The sequence below is a fragment of the Indicator indicator genome, chromosome 17 (genome assembly GCF_027791375.1).
Source record: "Indicator indicator isolate 239-I01 chromosome 17, UM_Iind_1.1, whole genome shotgun sequence".
Taxonomy (NCBI): domain Eukaryota; kingdom Metazoa; phylum Chordata; class Aves; order Piciformes; family Indicatoridae; genus Indicator; species Indicator indicator.
In genome coordinates this window covers 17869681-17889189 of record NC_072026.1, presented here as the reverse complement: position 1 = coordinate 17889189, position 19509 = coordinate 17869681, and the positions used below count along the sequence as shown (strand labels likewise).

At 37.0% G+C, this 19509-nt stretch overlaps 1 protein-coding gene across 1 annotated transcript in view; it reads right to left on the bottom strand.

The window, feature by feature from the left end:
* DIAPH2 (diaphanous related formin 2) overlaps positions 1-19509 on the bottom strand; it is a 221794-nt gene that overhangs the window by 59958 nt on the left and 142327 nt on the right. Inside the window, exons 26-27 of the mRNA XM_054388824.1 lie at positions 14883-15018; positions 68-163 (exon numbers count right to left, since the gene is read on the bottom strand). Of these exons, the coding sequence (XP_054244799.1) occupies positions 68-163; positions 14883-15018 (232 nt within the window). The remainder of the gene's footprint in view (positions 1-67; positions 164-14882; positions 15019-19509) is intronic.

The following is a 19509-nucleotide window of genomic DNA, read 5'->3' as shown; positions in this document are numbered from 1 at the left end:
AAAACTGTTGGTGAATCTTTGTAAACAGTTTTTGCCCACTCAATTCATTTTTCAGAAAGTATCTTACCTTGTCCTCTTGGAGCTCGTTTCCTGCGATCTCTAAACGCTGCTCCCGACTGCAGGGCCTCAAGCAGACTATCCATCACTCCTGTCTCATCACCCTCTGAGAATAGGAGAGAAGCAGCGTTAATCTCAGTGCAATTGAAATCAGTCTTTAGAAAGTAAGTTGTCAGACTCTGATCCAAATGAGTTAATATCTCAAACATTGTGTGAGGCAGGAGCTTTGCAGTTAAAACAAACGTGCTCTGGAGTTAAGACAAGGAACAAAATATGCCAGCTCAGGAAGGCTTGGAGTGCATCAGAGAATGGGTGGTCTTGTCCCCTTGCCAAGTCTGCCTGAGTTCCATTGAGTATAGACGTTTGCTGCGTACTGTGCAAAGGGTAATAATACACAGGGTCTCTGCGTCCCTGACTCAATTGGTCTAAAGGGTTAATGTTGCCCTTCCCCCTTAGCACATGGACACATAGGTAGGCACTGATTCCAGTGCTTCCCATCCAAATTAGGGGGGACCTCAGGAAGCCCTGAAGAAACATCCCTTTAGGCAAGGAATACAAAGGACTTGGACCCACTGGCACAAGTGTGTCAACCAACAAAGATCTAAGGAACAGACGAGGAAAGACATTACTGGAACCCTGGGTGCTGATCAGGACCTTCACCTATTCTCTCTCTCTCTCATATTTTCTCTTAGACACATCATATATATATATGGGCATTAGGTTGATGATCTTAGAGGTCTTTTCCAACCAAAACCAATTGTATGACTCTGTGAATCTGTAACTTGACTCAAGGCAGTTAATAATTAAATCTCTTTTTACATAGACCTTTGGTGCAAGTCTTCTTAATTTGACCCAAGTAAATCATCAAATCTGAGTCACTCCCTTTTCCCTCTTCCCTCTTGGGTCAAGTTGGATGTCACACAAGTTAACACAACACTTCCAAATGAGAGCTGAATAAATTTTAATGTAATAGTTGCTGCTGCATGTATCACTGGCTAATTTGCCTACGATAGTTTATTCTGCTTTTCTTTCAAACTTAAGAGATGTTGTTTTGTGCATTACTGATGACATCTTCAGCATGCAGACAAACAGCTGCTGGTGAATGACTGCTGTTTCACTGTTCTTCTAAGATTTTTCTCAAGCAGAATTTCCCGAAGTAGAAATGGATCATCTGTTTTAAATGTAACAACATATGATGCATTAAATATTTGGGAAAAAAAAATAATTTGTACAATGTATGAGGATATATACACCATATGCTACACACCTAAGATAATCCATGGGAAACCCTTTAGGTAAGGGGAATCAAGACCAAAAAAAAGGGAAAATCATGCAGTCAAAGTAGATGGAGTAACATTTCTTAAGAGCTGAATTCTACTTCTGCTAAATCTTTCTTCAGCTTTTTTTCATATCCAAGCTAACCTGTAGCCTTTAAATTGCTAGACCTTAGAGTGCATTATGGAAATCTCAGTAGAAAGATTAATTTTAAATGTCTTTTAGTTTTAGACTTCCTTTGCATTTCAGTCTGTTAATAAGACTCGATAGCAGCATTCAACAGCATGAGAAATAGAGGCCAAAGAACTGCAATGTTACACTACTGATGAGCAGTCTCTTTCTGTTTGCATGTCTGTTATGCAGAACTAAAATACAGACTAGATTCAGTAGGTGGATGGACATTTTTATTCACCTCTTTGACTTCAAGTTAATGTAAGTTTTCCCATCACAGAGTGGGAAGATAATTACTTTATGCAAAAGATTTACATTGCAGTAAAATACTTCTGACTTACACAAAATTTAGGAGGTTAAATGCACATTCAAGCTCTCAAATGTTCAAGTTTAAAAGCAGCTTATTAATGCAAAAGGTATTCTGCCCTGGTTCTCTATTACATTTAGATTTATTAAACTAAATCCAGACATAATATAAGAGCACACCAATTCTGTAACAGTACTTGGTTCATATTTTTACATGATGATGATCAGTGTAACTACTTGATAAATTTAAATTATGTATCAATGTCATTTAAGCCATTATGTATAATATAGAACACATTCATAAAGTTCTCTCTGGTGTAAGATGAAAGGGAGCAGAGCAAAAGATGCAAACAGCAGAGGACTCTGAAACACCAGTTTTAATTACAGTCCATCTAAAACCCTTAAAATACTAAGCTCCTGCAAAATAAAGAAATACATTAGCTTCTCTTGATTCACACTCAAACACACAAAGCCAGGATGTTGTCTAAAGCATCCACAGTAATTATTTTCCTTTGTGCTCCTTATCCTACATGTGCTTATTCATTGATTTAGTGTTGGCTCTGTATTAAATTTATTTTCTAAATCAAAGGTCAGTGAATACACTTTGTCCAAACGAATACATACCAAATTGGTCTGGAACATTTAATGAACTTGACTGTAATACACAGAATTACCTAATATGTTAGAATATTTTATTTGTAGAAAAACTACAATACTATTTCATCATCATTAAAAGTTAAGAGTTGGTAGAGTTTACTCCAAACGCCAAAAATCCTTCAATACTTCACAGAAGTTTATGATGCCTTTCACTTTGTTTTTGCTGAGCATGCTACTCTACCTACTAATTACTGCAACTGCTAAGAAACAGCCTATTTTGAGAATATCAAAGTATACAATATAAAAACACATAAACTAAGGAAGCTGTAGAACACAGAGATGAGATTTTTAACTCCTTAAAGTAAAGCATAGGCTAAGTGTCATCTCAGCACTACATCCTAATTGAAGTCATGAGCTGATTAAGTGGCATCTGAAAAAGAACTGCGTTTTCAGCTAGCTTTCATTAAAATTAATAAACAGAATTCAACAAATATTTCAGCCTGCCATGGGTCTTGAACCAGGATGCAGCCTTTTCCTTCACATAGAACCTATCTCCTTGACTTTTTATAATACTACCTAGAGCAATTTGGAGACACAAATCAGTAACTAAGACTAAAACTACCACAGGTTTCTAACTGAGAAACTAACTTCCAACAGAAATTGTCAGCAGAAATAAATTACATAATCCTTATTCTCTTTATGTCTTTCCCTGTACACAAGGATGGGGGTTTCACCTGGAACAAGTAAGTTTCTTCCTCATCCTTTCTTTTCAAAGTCGATCCCAAGCATTACAGAGACAACAGATGTACATGCAAAAAAAATTTGCAAGATATTTTCATCTGATGACTGACCCTGTAATGCTTGATTAACCCTAACAAAGAGACAAATTCACTCTAGGTTTAAACAGAATTGAAAAGGGGAAAAATATTCTTAATCATTAATTAATGAGGGCTATGAGGATGGTCACAGGAGTTCACCATCTCTGGCGCTGTTTAGTCTTGGAAGAGAAGGCTGAGAGGGGATCTTACCAACGTCAATAAATATCAGAGCATCGGGTGTCAAGATGAAGGTGCCAGGCTCTTTTTGGTGGTGCCCAGTGACAGAACAAATGGGTATAAGTTGGAACACAGAAGGTTCCACCTCAACACGAGGAGACATGCCTTTACTGTGAGGGTAACTGAGCACTGGAACAGGCTGCCCACGCAGGTTGTAGAGTCTCCTATTCTGGAGACGTTCAAAAACCACAGGGTGTGTCTGTGTTGGATTCGATGATCACTGGAAGTTCCTTTCAACCCTTAACATTCTATGATTCTCTGCATTGTTGTGCTCACTACAAGTGTCATCTGTTTTAATTTGGATTCCACACTAACATACTATTGCAGAGTTGGTTTAGCACATACAGTCTGTTCTGAAAGCGGCTGCACATTTAGCAGATTATAATAAAACTCATCTTGCAGGTCCCACAATTTAGACCAGTGTTAGTCAATAGATTGCAGCTATTTTTAACAATGAAATTAACTTGCCATTTGGAATGGCCAAATACTTCCCACTATAATTTGAGAACAGCAAATGCAGAACTTATTTATATGAAAAAGCAAAACATGAGCTGCGGAAAAATAAAAAGTATGAGGGCGTTCACCTGGTAGCATGAACTGCCTTTCAAGCAAGTTTTGAACACAACAGAACTCGAGATTATGAGAGTATAGTTCTGTCAAAGACAATAGACTAAATTCATGGTTTCTGTTCATTTGGCTAGAGAAGCTCTCTCTCTCATTTATCTGGTCTTCAACATTTGATAAAATGGCTGCCTAATTCATTAGTGGAAAGTGCAAAAGATGGTCATTAGTCAAATATCTGCTAAGTAACAACAAAAGATTGTAGAAACTACCAGGTGAATTTTCCAGAAAAATCTAATTAATGAATTCACCATGGCACAGATGACACACAAATAGAAAATGTTAACATTTTGGAAGGTAAGATCAGAACATGCATAAGATTTGGAATATTAAAATAAATGAAAAGAACAAAAATAAAGTAAGCGTGTATAACTTCTCATGCAAGACAGGAGCTCTTCATTAGGGAATGACCAAGATATTCACTATAAAGAAGTAACCAAAGAAACAATGATGGGTTACTGACCCTATCAGTACATTAAAAAGTCAGCATAACCCTGTCTCCAGTAGCAGTGGAATAGGAGCTTGATTACGGCATTCACAGAAGATAAATCACAACTGGAAAAGCCTTTACAATAACCAGGGGAGTGGATTCTAACAAGAAATGCCTAAGGCAGCGTGATTTCTTTAGACTACATAAAACAGCCACTGAAAAGAAGCATGATGACCTCCTTCTGTGCTTAGAATCTGTAAAGGCCCAAAAGAAGAAAAGTCATCGCAACAGAAAGCTTCCCAAGAGAGAGAAGGCTGTTTTGGAACAGCAACAAACAGGAAAACATTTAGGCTGAGTTAGTGGAAGTCCCTTTGCAATAAAAGAGTGATGTTCCAGAATGCATTCATGAACAAGACTGTAAGAATAACAAGCCTAGAAATCTTAAAGATGCAGCAAAGTAATTCCAAAAGGAATTACACGTTACAGCAAAGGCAAAAGCAGAAGTGTAACTCAGGCAAGTTTTCACTTCACCCTACCCAAAGCATCAATCTTCAACTCCTTATGGATGGCACACGTTTTAAAAGGCTACATGATAAAATGGGGAAAGAAGGTGCAGGAAACCGGTTATTGGCATTTTAGGCTGCTGCTGAAGTTACAGTGTGAAGTTGTGAACTAAGCCTTTACTTCTTCACATGCCTTCTAGTATAGATGTGACCTTTATATTTATGAGGGAAACTGTCCTTCCAAATAAGGTTTGTTTGTTCAGAGTATTTATCAAGATAAAAGATCTTATGAAGTGCACAGTCTGGTATGACTATTCTGTCTTGTTTCTTCTTCGTATAACACACTGAATTCAAAATTTTACAATCAATTTGCAGTTTAATGTGAAGTTCTTCCCTAAAAGCCTATAAAAGATGGCATCTGACATCGATGTAGAACTAAGATTGCTTAGTACAGGTAGGTATTTTATTTCAGTGTTATCTGTACGCTGCTTAATTAGTCATGAGCATTGTGTTACAAAGTTAGAAAAACACTTGAGAATGCTGAAAAACCTTTATCTTATTTTTCACAGAGCAAATGCAATGCTTTACCTTGCTCTGTAGACATTTTCTACTTCAACAGCTCCTCTGAAATAACTATTTCAATGTGGTGATGAAGTTAAAATATTTCTCTTTGCTATCACTGCTAGCACCTTATGAAATATAACCCTTCAGTTAGATTTAGAATCCTTTTTGTCGATATTACATTCCTTTATCACTTCCTGACAAAGCTCATCTAAACATCAAGAAGAGCCTCCCAACATCCATATCTCCCAATATTAAATACAAAACAATGTTATTTTCTATTTATAACTCATATGATTAAAATGAAAACTGGATTGACAAAAAATACACAGGTAAAATATTATCTGCTAGTCTGAGGAGCAATAAAAGCTACAGCAGAGCCAGGACAAGAGGCTTTACTGTCTTGCTTATTTATTTTTTGAGTAACTGCTGCTAAAATTTCCTATTGGTGATTGAAATGTGTTTAGTTTGTTGTACTCTGTGAGGTTTTTGAAGTCATTACTGCAATTAGACAAGGACTGCTCAAAGATCACATTAATAACATATCATAGTGCTCTACTTAGGGACTAACCTAAACCATACATGATAAATGTGCATAAAATCAGAGCTCTTTCACAGACTTTACATAAAGATGAGGAAATTTAACTTCTTAGGTTGCCTCTGGTTCATCAGGCATTCTTCAGTTTGCTTCTGTGGTAGTGGCTAACTCTGATGATTTCAACTCATGGGAGTTTTGAGCTTCTCTCCTCTAAACAATTGTACTAAATTGTCCTAAAAATACACCCTCCTTGCCTTCCTCATGATGAAAAGTAAAAATTTTCCTGAAGCCAAGCTCACTTTTATGATCTATTTTTAGGAGAATTAAAAAAAAAATATTTCTTTTCCTTTTTAATACTTTTTTTTTTTTTAAAACTTAAGTATTGAAATGTTTTAACTTCTTTTTCCATCCTCTCACTACAGAACACAAAGAACGGAGAGATTTAAGTGAAGTCTTAAAAGTAAATTTGGAAGAGGCCTTATTTAAAGTTTACCTCCAAAGGTCAGCTTTATTTCCACGCATTAAATACCCAGTCACATTTATCCCAGCTCAAGGTGTTCAATACATACTAAAGATGACACTCAGAAACACGACTTTCCGATTGAGATTGGAACTAGAAACCCATTTCAATTTCTTTTTGTGGCGTATACTACACAAAGTTTTGCCTCAGCCTTTAGCATGTTATCATCTGCCAAAAAGGCAGAAATATCCATCTTCTAGCAGATTTTTTTTTCAGGACCTTTACAATAACTCCTTTTTCAATCTGCAATAGAAAGGTGGCTTTTTGGTACATTAAAAACATTTTTAACATTAATAAAAACAAACAAACAAAACAACGACAGAACAACAAAAATAATCACAATAACTACTACTGTTCATAAAAGAAATATAAGAACTGAGATATCCCTATTCATAGTAAAACTAAAAAAAAAAAAAGTTTAGGCTTTTTAATTGGTTTCAATAATTCAGGACTACAGGAACTGCACTTCAGTTAAAGCCACAGCAGAGCTCAGACCATGCATCTAAAACATACTTCACCTCCTATCTGCTTGGTTTATTCAGATTTGTAGAGAAGGCTAAGGGAACATACTCTTGTTTCTGCATTGTTCTGCTATCTTCTCTTTTACTTCTCTGCATTGACTACTACAGCAATATATATTTTACTGGCCACTTCCATTTTTTACTCAGGGTAACACCCTCAAGTGCCTCATAAAACATCATTATTACAGAAAAGCTTCATCAGTACAGAAGTACTAACTGCAAACTAGGTTAATAAAGAGCATAAGTATTCCACAACCATTTGGACAAAAGTTTACAGGAACTTCCCAGAAAATCTGTCATAAATTTGGTCCCCTGTTGAAAGATTCCAGACAGCTACCATGGTAGGTAACTCATGCAGTCTACCTGCCTGTTTTCTCCAAGTGGTTTCAAAACTTCTATTCAGATGTTGTTTTGCTTTGACCTTTTAAACACTTTTCATAAACCTCACATGTCCTGTATAGACTTTTAAGCAAGACTTTTTATTTATAATCAGTACCAGAATTGTTAATTGCAATATATTAACTTTAAAAGGTCAGCTTTCTGCGTCTTTTGGAAAGTGCAGGTTTGTGTTCTCCTCATACAATTTGCATTTTGTTCATTTGCTAAATTCATTTTGCATGCATAATAAATATATTCAGGAAGCATCCTTCCTCGGCATTTTGCACTAGAAAACAAGTCTCATGACTGTTATTTACTCTTTAATTAAAGGAGGCAAAGTTAGGACAGCATGACTGGTAAGTGAACCTATACCTCATGACAGTTTATAAAACAAGGCAAAAACTTGCTTATATATCAATTAAGCTCCCTGTTTATGATATGAGAAAAAGGCACTTTGTTGTACTGGCAGGTTACAGAAAACAGTTTGTGAAATGTACACTCTTCTTTCTCTCAGAAGATGTCACAATGGTCAAGGTGTACTCCAGCAGGAATGTATTCAATTAAAAAGCATCAGCATTTCTCATGGGGCCTCATTGTGAATGGACTTATGCCCCTTGCAAGGATGACTTGCTACTAAACTTAAACTAGGCTTGAATGTGCATCATTTAGCAGCAAGTGGGAAGACATTCCTTCTATGTAGGAATGAAAAGACTGAGCAGCTCAATAAAAAAAAAATGAAAGAAAAAGGACCAGATGATGCTCAAACAATTAAACACATCTGCAATCAAGTTCTACTACTGTTTTGAAAGCTACATTTGAGTTACAATGCTAATCAACTTTTAATTTTTGTGATTAGCACAAAACTACCAATTCTTTTAGCATTAAAAAACATTTTTGTTGTAGTTGAGCATCATGCTCCAGTATTTTTTGGCAAGAAATCAGTCCTGGAAGCCCATTTTGAGGAGGATTTTTTTTTTCAACTATTTACATTGGTTTGGGTTGAAATAAGAGTTATTTTTCTTCAGAGTAGCTGGTATGGTGCCATGTTTTGGGTTTGGCTTGACAAGTACTTCTATTATTGCTGAGCAGCCCTTAACACAGAGTCAAGGCCTTTTCTGTTCGTCATACCACCCCACTAGTGAACAGCGTGGGGGGCACAAGGACTTGAGAGGGGTCACAATAGGGACAGCTGACCCAAACACTATTCCAGATCATATGACCTCATGCTCAGCATATAAAGCTGGAAAAAGAAGGAGGCAGAGGGACATTCAGACTTAGAGCATTTTGTCTTCCAAAGTAACAGTTACAGGTGATAGCCTGCCATTGGGAAGTGGGGTATAAATTCCATTATTTGCTTTGCCACAGCTTATGTGACTGGCTTTTGCTGTAGCTATTAAACAGTCTTCATCTCAACCCACATGATCTCACCTCTACCCTTCCCAACCTCTCCTCCATCCCACCAGGCTGGGGAGAGTGAGCAAGTGACTGTGTGGAGCTTAGTTGCTGGCTGGGCTTAAACCATGCCACCATTATTCTCTAATCTTGTAGTGACCTCATTCAGTTTAAATTATTTCAAGTTCTAAAACAATGTTAATCAATTGATGCCACCAAATAAATAAAATCTCAGTTTCAGAAGCAGAAGTGACCAGTTTTGATCTTAAATGAATTTTGGGATGATAATTACAAAGTCAAATAGATAAAGAACTCTCTCTGTAACGACAACAAAATATTCACCAGCCAAAAATTTGTTTTGTATTAATCTTTCTGGCTTTTAGAAGAAAACTTCTGTAGCTGATCTTTTCTTATTACAGTGTTTGCAAGAAAAAAAAGAAATTAAAAGTACACTGCATGCCCATATGATAGAAAGGCAATTCTCTTTCATCTAATGGCTTACAGAATTCTTGGCCAACTCCTGACAACCCTACCAGCATACATTCACTTTTATCACACATTCAGTCTCAGAGAAATGGAACCAATTAGATCAGACTAAACAGCAGAACTTTGTTTCTGAGTGTAATACCTGACAATACATCCAGTTATGATAAAAAAAAATCTTTCAAATTATCTTCATTAAGCTTCATTTTTATGAATCAGCTTTTTCAACAGAGGTTGGAAAGTCAAGAATGCTATTTCAGGACTTTCCCACTAAGAATGTATACATAGAAAAATACCATGGCAAATGTCAAGCTGAAATTTGTCCTTGATTTTGAATCCTTTCTACACAGATTCCAAAGTAGCCCTGAAACCTATGCTGTTTTCCACTGTGACTCATTTCAGGTAGTCTAGACAAGCATGGAATCTGAATATAACACAGACATGAAAATCTACGAGAATTTAGAATGTGTAGCCCCAGATATTTCCAAAAGATAATACAGTGTTGACACTGCTATGTCACAGGACTTATCTGGAATCTAGTGACCAGTCCTATTGCAACCACAGAAAACTTAAGTCAAAACACTAACTACTACAGGGTCTATTGCTACAAAAATACGTAAGATAGCAGAAATAACACATAGTTTCAGAACACAGTTTCATTTACAATCTAGAGCCCAGCTTTGAATATAGATCTCCTCACTAACACAGTCATCTCTCTCGGATTCTTTTTTCATACTGGTACAGATCACCTATCCATTCCCATTCTTTGACTTTTCTGCAAAGTTTCCAGTTGGTAGTTTTCTCATTACTACAAAATTTTGTTGTCTGAAGACACATTTTGTCCTTAGCCTTTGCTGGTCCTCTGAAAACCATCTTTCATGTGGTTGAACATTCTGTACTTTCAAGACAAACATTACTACACTACGGCTCTCACCTTCTGGGATGTAACACCAAATGATGTCTCTCGGTTTAAAATCTAAATTCCCAGACCTGCAAAGTCACACTTATCCCTTTATTGCACATCTGTCAGTGCCTGAAAAACCCTCAGTCATATTTCTATTTTCTGCTTTCTACAAAAATGTATGTTCTACATACAAATCCACAAGCAGAGACTTTACTTCAGCTGTGCATGTAAAAGATGCAATGCAGTATGCTTAGAATTCTTTAAGTCTTCTACCAGGGGGTTGTAGAACTCACCAATCAGCAATTTCAAGTTGAAAGCCTAATTATACAACCAACAGACAAAACTCTGCTCTTATTTGTGGAAGTGTTATAAGCTGTCATTATTCAATACTTCATATGGAAAACGACTAGTGAATATCTATCATAATATATATGGGCCAATGATTGTTATTTAATTGATGAAGTTAAGTAATTATGTTAAACAATTGGGAGGGGTGGCATTTAACAGTCAGCACAGAGCAGAAAGAGGCTCATTGACCTGACTTTCTTTTCTACGTCATTTGGGAAACTAGTCTAAAGACTTCTGTTAGAAATAAGGTGTTACAACCACATAAACCCATAAATATTCCATTAAGAATTTAGTTACCAAACTTGCCCCACCCATTAACAATCAAATAAAGTTGCAATAGCTCTACATGCAATTCTCCTCTTCACGATCTGATTCCCAAACAAACCTAAGGAAAATGTTACTTGATCAACTATTTTATGTCATAAATGCTTTTTAATGCTGGAATTCTACAAAATAGATAAACACAATGGTAAATAGCTATTACACTGATGTAAACCATATTACAGGTACTTTCAAAATTAACTCTTAACATCTAGTTTTTGAAACAAAAAACTTTCTCCAAGGATAAGGAAACCTGAATTTGCTCTGACAACTATCCAAAGTGAACACTTCTTACTGTTCAGTAAGTGGTCCCCCAGAAACCTGCTTTTAAGAGAAAAGAACCTTTTCTTCCTTTTCACAATTATCCAAACATCATATTTCAGAGTCTAAATATTTTTCCCTGACAAATTATCTCATCAAATTGGTTGGCACTGATGGAAGGCACCACGTGCCATAGTCCTAAACAAACACAACCGTTTCCCATTGCAAAATTTTAAACGGTGAGATTAAATTTAAAGTTGTAATTTCTAACTTCCTGTCTATTCTCACATCTATTTGCATTTCTCTGGAGCTGCTTTTGACCTGTATTAACAGCATTCATAGCAATTTTGACATCACCTCCCAGTTCTCAAGATGGCTTCAAACTCTGCATAAAGAGATCTTAAAAGATTTTGAGCAATTCCTGCATAATTGCTTTTAAAAAGGAAAAAAAACTTAAAAAGTCAAACCTTATCCTGGTTTAAGCATAATGCAAAACTCTGTCTAATTTTTTTTTATGTGAACATTGTGTTTCAGGAAGAGTGCAGAATATTCAAACAGACCATCGACATCAATACGAAAGATAATGACTTCCCAAAGGAACTGTAACACTCGCCTCACTGGCATCCAGCACCGTAAACTAATAATCGCTAGAATGCAAATAAGCCCCAAGTTTTATCACTCCAGGTATCCCATGCAATCACTAGCCAAATAAATTCAGAGGATTAAAGCGAGAACATTTACAAAATAACATGTATCTCATAGTATGGATTGCTATTTATGCTAAAGGACACAGAAGGGAAGAAATAACAATGAGGAGAGCACACAATCTTTAGAGAACTGTAGCAGAAGTAACCTTCTGGAATCGTATCCTGCAACAGTTGATGCAAGGGTAACAACAGTTCAAGGAAACAACAGAATTATTGCTGATACTGGTACATACCAGTTTGAATAAATAACACATGAATTCTTATATAAGAGTACTTGAAAAGAGAAAGTAGGAATATTCATCTACCAACAGCGCAGACCTTCATTTCCATTATCTTCATCTGCATTATGGGAGAATGTTAATATGTCTTCAAAACAATTAATTCAATACTAATTGGGACTGAGGAAGCTCATTCTATCTTTTACCCTAATGTTGGTAGTTAAAAGGTGATTTTAATTGCCATAGTAATCAGATATAATGAAGAGCAAAACTGTTTCTGATTAAATAACATTTGCATCAGAACTACTGTTACACGCTTTTCAGCTTCCAGAAAGCTGCCTTTAGTTCTTTCTTCCTTTCTCTTGTTCAGATATGCACATGGAAGCAATGCTGCAAGAATTTTGCAGATATTAAGTCAGATGAAAGTCATGAAAGACTATGTATAAATGCATCATAGCCCAGTCTGCTACAGCCCTCAAAAAATAGGAAACCTGCTGAAATACAGCTGCAAAGAATGTTCTCTTTCCATAGAGCTAATGAATGCTGAAGAGATGGGACTGTTAAGGCCTTCTCCTATAGAATTCCTCTCCAGTAATGAGAAAAAATGGTTTATATCAGTTTACACACAGCATTTACATCGGTATACAAAGCACAACACACTAAACCAACTAACCTGGCCTATAAAATAATGGCAACTCTAAGGTTACCTCATAACTAGGTATTATACAGGACAGCTCTTGATTATTGGCCACACTACAGTCTTCTTCTGTCCAAGCTGACCAAGAAACAGATAGTAATTGTAATATTTAATTAATCCTAATATTTAATTAATTCTAATCTGTATTCTCCAGTGGCCATAGTAGCTACAGAACCAGGTAACAGCAAATACACCTATTGTAGAACCACACACTAAGAGGCTGGAAAATGAAGGAACCCTATTGCTCTGACCTGAAAGGTTGCAGCAGTGTGCAGAAATTTCATTCTTGAAGATATAGCTAGAGAAATAACTGAGTTATGTTAAAACACCCTTTGGGTGAAAATCACCTTGTCAAAATGACAGCTTGAGAGGACATGTGTCTCCTCCCTCTAAGTCTTCTGTGTCACATTCATTTAGACAAATTTACAAACTATTTATGTAAGCAGCAATGAACATATAGAAGTAGATATGTCAAAAAAAAAATAATTACTTGGCAAAACCAGTTAATTGAGTATCAGTGCTGTGGAATACAGTGGGAACAGAGCTCTCCCCCTGTCTCATACTGCAGTAATAGAGTTGTAATATGTGAAATGGGTATTTCAATATATTTTAGAAGTATTAAAATAACTTTGTGTCGATGCTTTAGAAACATTAGGTACGTAAACTGCAGTTTTGGTGCACTCAGTCATGTACAGTTACACATTTGCAGTTCCAGTAAAAAAAAAAAAAAAAAAATGCAGAATTAAACTTTAGCTGTATCTGTTGATAGGAAAAGTCTTTCATGATGACAAGTGAGGGCATCTGAAAGGCATCTATGTTACTGCTAAGACTGGTCTATTCCTCACATCTGCTTAAAGAACTATTGACTGAGCTGAAACAATTTAAGGTACAGCTTTGAACTGCTAGCTACAGCCCTTGAACACAGACTAATTCACTGACAATAATATCCAAGTGGGCTTCTTGTACTCTAACAGCTAACAAAACTGGTAGTTTAAACAATGATGGGATATTTAGGTACTTCTTACCCCATTCACAGAAAAGTGCCAGTCCTTATTGTAAAGGACTTCGTTTTTGTCATGTGACAGATATTAAAGATGTCAAATGTTAAAAGAATGGATTAAAGAAGTCTCATTAGGCATCTCCATAAGCTTAACTTCACACCAACAGCATCCCTACAGAAAGTTAATGCATCATCACATCTTTCATAAAGAAACAACATTTTCCGATGAGTATGTACCTGTTAAGATTGTTCAGTGGATTAAAAGAAAAAATGTTGTGCAGCTGAAGCTGATCAGCAAATTAATACAAACTCGTGGAGACCAAACAAAACACTGCAGCCTCAAGTAATCTCTGCAATGTGCAGTTTTACCACTTCCACTTGCCTTCCTGGAGTCAGAATAAAAAACAAAGCCTTTCTGGAAACCTGCACAGCATCACTATGAGAACCCCCCCAATTCCTCCTGCTCTCTTACTTTCCTCTGTCTTACAATATATTCGCACGGCTGACAAGCTCAACACACTGCTTTTTATCATGCTGAAATGTCACTCTGTACTTAGGCTCCAAGCGCCATCGTATTTTCCGGTCCTAATAGGACTGTTGGGAGATCATCCCACTATAACATAGAGCCTCTAAGCCCAAAAAGAAAGACATTATCTGCAACACTACCTTGATTATAGAGATGTTTACAGACTGAAATTAACAACAAAGCAAGTAAGACACTTCGTGGAAGGAAATCCATATTAAAAGAAAAAAAAATTTAAAAATCAATTAACTGCTGGAAATGAAAGCAAGCCAATAACTCACAACAAACATTTTAAATGGTAGTTATGGAATTATGTGATCAGGTAGGCTAAAAAACAAAAAACAAAATGAAAACCAGAATTTTCACTGAAAAGGTTAAGCTTTCTTCCCAGCTTTCAAAACAAGACAGCAAGTATTTTTCATATTGATCAGGAATAGTCTACAGTTTGCTACGCTTTTCTTTTAACAAATCTCTCTACCAAAAATGATGCCTTACCTTTGTTCATATCAATCAACTGCTGCTTCTTCTTCTGTCGCTCCAGTTTCTCTCGTTCAGCCTTCTCCTTTGCCAATTTGGCTCTCTTCGTTTTCTCCTCCATTTCTCTTCTTTTGTTGTTTTCTTTTAACGCGTCCTGCATTAGATAAAATGAACAGAGGTGTCTAACACTGAGGAACACTTGAAAGAGTAACAAAAAATAACCTCATTTGCACAGATACTGCATTTACATCCAATCAGGGGAAGAAAAAACCCAGGGACTGACATCCAGTCCTATGAGCATCTTAAAAAAAATAAAATAAATAAACCTTAGCAGGAACACAACTTAGCATACTATTTCCACATACTAGCATTACCAGATAATTAACAGAATGAGAATAAATTTGCATTTATGATAAATGAAAAGCTTCCAAATCTTTCAGCAGTAAACGTTTGTCAGGGGGTTTTGTTTGTTTTGTTTTCCTATGAAAACTGTTAAGTCTGTCTTAGAATCATAGAATCAACCAGGTTGGAAGAGACCTCTAAGATCATCCATTCCAACCCATCACCCAGCCCTAAGCAATCAACTAGACCATGGCACTAAGTGCCTCATCCAGTCTTCTCTTGAATGTCTCCAGTGATGGCGACTCCACCACCTCCCTGGGCAGCCCATTCCAATGGGCAATCAGCCTCTCTGTGAACAACTTCATCCTAATGTCTAAGCCTATACCTCCCCTGGCACAACTTGAGACTGTGTGCTCTTGTTCTGCTGCTGGTTGCCTGAGAGAAAAGACCAATTCCTACCTGGATACAACCTCCCCTCAGGTAGTTGTAGACACTCTTAAACCTGTATCTTTCTGTTAGGAGGAAGAGTGGGGATTAACAAAAGTTCCAACCATAAGGTGCCTTAATTACAAGCAACTGAAATTTGGTTACTAAAATTTAAGCTACTCTCTTGAGTTACACTCTTCAGGTGTTTTGGTTGAAATACCTGAAGTAAATACCACTTAAATACATACACATACAAAAACCCCAAACAAAAGTAATGGAAAACTTAGGACTCTAAATCTAAAGACTTTGAGTTACCATATTACACAAAGTAGCAAAGTACCTAAGAGAACATCCCTGGATTTTTAAATAAACAAACAAAACAACAGCAAATAAATCAATGAAATAAACCACCCCTCTCCCATGATCTTGCCTCCATGTGGTATAAAAGATATCCTCTGGTTCCAGAGGAGGTTAATCTTGGTTTCCTGTTGTGGTGGTCTGACCTTGGCTGGCTGCCACACACCACCCAGTCTCTCACTCACCCTCCTCAACAGGATGAGGAGAGAGTAAGATGACAAATTCATGTCTTGAGCTAAAGACAGGGAGATGGCTCACCATCCCAGTCACAGGCAAAATGCTCAGGCAAGATTAACCTAATTTATTGTTGATTAGAGGTGTATAGTAGGAAATAAAAAAGAAGACACCTCTCCCCCATTCCTCCTTCTCAGGCCCAACTTCACCCCATTTCCAGCTCTTCTATGATCTAACACATGCATTGAGCATTGCTGCAGGGATGGGGGGAGTGGGGAATTGCAGTCAGTCCACAACAGCAGGAGAATGCCCCTTCCTCCACACACTTTCATCAGCTCCAGTATGGGACCTTCCTGCAGCTGGAGTTCTTCAGGATAAACCTGGTCCACTGGGAGATTTCTCCATGGGCTGCAGGGTAGTCTCTGCTCAGTGACCTGGAACATCTACTCTCCTCCTTCTCTGGCCCTGCAGCTCCCAGCACTTGTTCTTCACACTTTTCCCCCTTACTCCTCACTACTGTGCCTACATTGCACCCTTTCTTAGACAGGTTTTTAGACAGCTGTGCCCATCCCCAGCTGTGTCCAGAACGGGACAGCACAGCCTCCTCTTACAGAGAAGCCCCCTGCAGCCCCTCACTACAGTCCCTAGCACCACGCTCACTCCTCACTTCACAAATACCTTTGTAACTCCTTTTGCATTGCCTGCTTGCTCAAAAAAAGAAGTATTCCAATTCCCTTAAGCTGTTCTCCAAGATCCTAAATTTCTTAGTTTTGCCTTCCCTAAGATTCATTTATCATGAAAAAATTCACTAAAACTCATCATGATGGAATTTCACCTAACATCTCAGACAGACATGATAAATGTTAGGGGTAATTTTCTTATTTATATTCACAACAGCTACAAATTTATTGTTCCTTTTCCTCTCCACCTCACAGTATACCAACATCCTCTACCAAACAAGACTGCAGGTTTTGGGCTTCAGGTGATTTTGGGACTCCAAATACAGTATACCTAACAAGTAGTAATAGCAGTAAAGAAGATCCTAGATCCAGCAATGTCCAGAACTAACATGGCATGTGTTCATTAATGGTGTTTCAGCTTAAAAAGCTGAACAGTCAATACTTACACTAAGCATAGGGCATAGCAGAAATGGTTTTCATATCAATGTTTAATTTGGTAAGCAATTTAATCATACCTTAGATGTAGGATGTTCACAAATCCACCTTTGTGGATGGCTTTGTAAATATCCAAGGAAATATATCAGTTATTATTCTACAAGTAAAATTTCCTTAAGAAATTTGGTGCAGACTCATATTACACAGTTCTATATATTCTTTTCTCAGAAATAACATATCAAAATATGTATAAATGAAGATGACTTGTCACTTTACTGTGTACATACCAGGGAGAAGCTACAGACAACAATTATCAAAGCCAGAAGAAAATCTTAACTAAAAGGAACTTTAAGTGTTAAGATTTATATAAATTACAAACAGTATTTGGTATCCCAAGACTACAAATATTAAATATTCACTCAAGCAAGGGATAGGATGTTTCAGTGTGTTTAAGAGTTTGCTGAGGTGATATACATTTAACCCCTTCTAGTAGCTGACAGTGTTCTGCAGAGATGCTGGATATCACAGTTACCAGTGATGCTACTTGTGGATGTACTTGAAAATTGGACCCAGAACTGCATTTACCATCCCATAATAGATTGCAGTGAGAACCACCTTTTCTTTCAGAAAAGAAAATTGAGAATTAAAGGAGAAAGATCAATGTTTTATCCTTTTTGGGTTTGGACAGTGCTGTCTCTGCACATTCAATCACACTTGACAGAGATTTCATTTTCCTGCAACTTCACAGGCTGTAATGAAAGTAAATGCCCACAATCTTATGAGAGAAAGAAATAAGAAATGTCATGGCTCAACTAGTAGCCCACCAGCCACTGACATGCTATGATTAGGCCATAGATTGTGTCACATCTTCTAACAGGAAGACTACAGTAGGCTGAACTCAAGTTCTATGGTTACTGTATCTGCAAATTCACTTTGAGATCGACTCTACAAACCCTAGGTGAAGGGAGATGATTAGAAAATACAGATTGCAGTTCATAAAATCTGCTGGCTAGCAATAATAATCCAAACAAAAAAATATTCAAAATAAAGGGTCTTCTCCTGAAGAAAATGGAGATAACAAAATACTGATAACTATGTGAGAGCACCTGGCTTAACCTAGCTACGCTCATCCCTTCATATGTATGTGTATCAACATAGAAACAAAAACATCCAAATCCTACCATTCCAACACATGCAGCACACGAGGCACAAAGCATTCTGATGGGCCTCTCCCTTATTCTGTTAAAATGTACATTTCCTGCAATTTTTACTTGTTAATTATGTAAATGCTTGAGAGCATCTTCACATAGTCTTTTTCCAGAGATTACATCAACAAAGTCAGGGACAAGTAGAAATCTACTAAGTGCTGACCTGAAATCCCAGACCTTTTTCCAAACAGCTTGTTGCTACAACAGGTACAGGCTGCAGCAAAAGGACAATAACACAATTTCTGCAGTGGTCAAACTGGGAACTGTGCAAGGCAGGAGAGAGAAACCCCAAAGGGCATTACACCAACACCTCTGGGGCTCTTGGTCTCTAGACAGACCTGTTCTTCTGTGGTATCTTTTGTGTAGACTTGAAGACTATAAAACCTAAAAAAGTCAGAGATCAGTTTAAATATTGAAAAAGAAAAAAATAACTCTATAATTGGCCTTGCTTTTAAAAGAGATGGGGGCAAGAGAGTCAGCAGTTTTGTAACTGCAATGTAGCTCAAAAGTGACAAAGTATAAAGTAGCGTTCACAGGTATACACTACACAGCTCTATTTATTCCCTAATTAATGATAAAACCAAACTAATATAACAGTTCCAAATCAGTCAAATGTCACAAAGCACGCATCAAGCCAGCTATAAGTAAAAGTCTTCCCAAGAACTTGGGAAAATGTTTTGTAAAGTATTAATTTAGACACCGTTTTTTCAAAACATGTAGGTTTGGGCAGAAACTCAAAGCATTGTCACGTGAATCTCAGACAGACAGACACATTTTAATGCATACAACCCCTGTTCATGATATGCTGTATTTCTGAGTAGTGCATAGCACTAGTTTTGCTAATTTGCCTGCAAATTAAAGTTCGAGAAAGTTTGGGGGCTGTGTTTTGGCTTTGGGGTTTGCTGGTGGTTTTGTTGTTGTTGGTTGGTTGTTTCTGTTAAATAAAACCAAACCCAAATTATTGTGTCTCCTAGCACAGAAATAGATTCAGCAAGGAGCATTATCTCCTGCTACAGGAGCTGG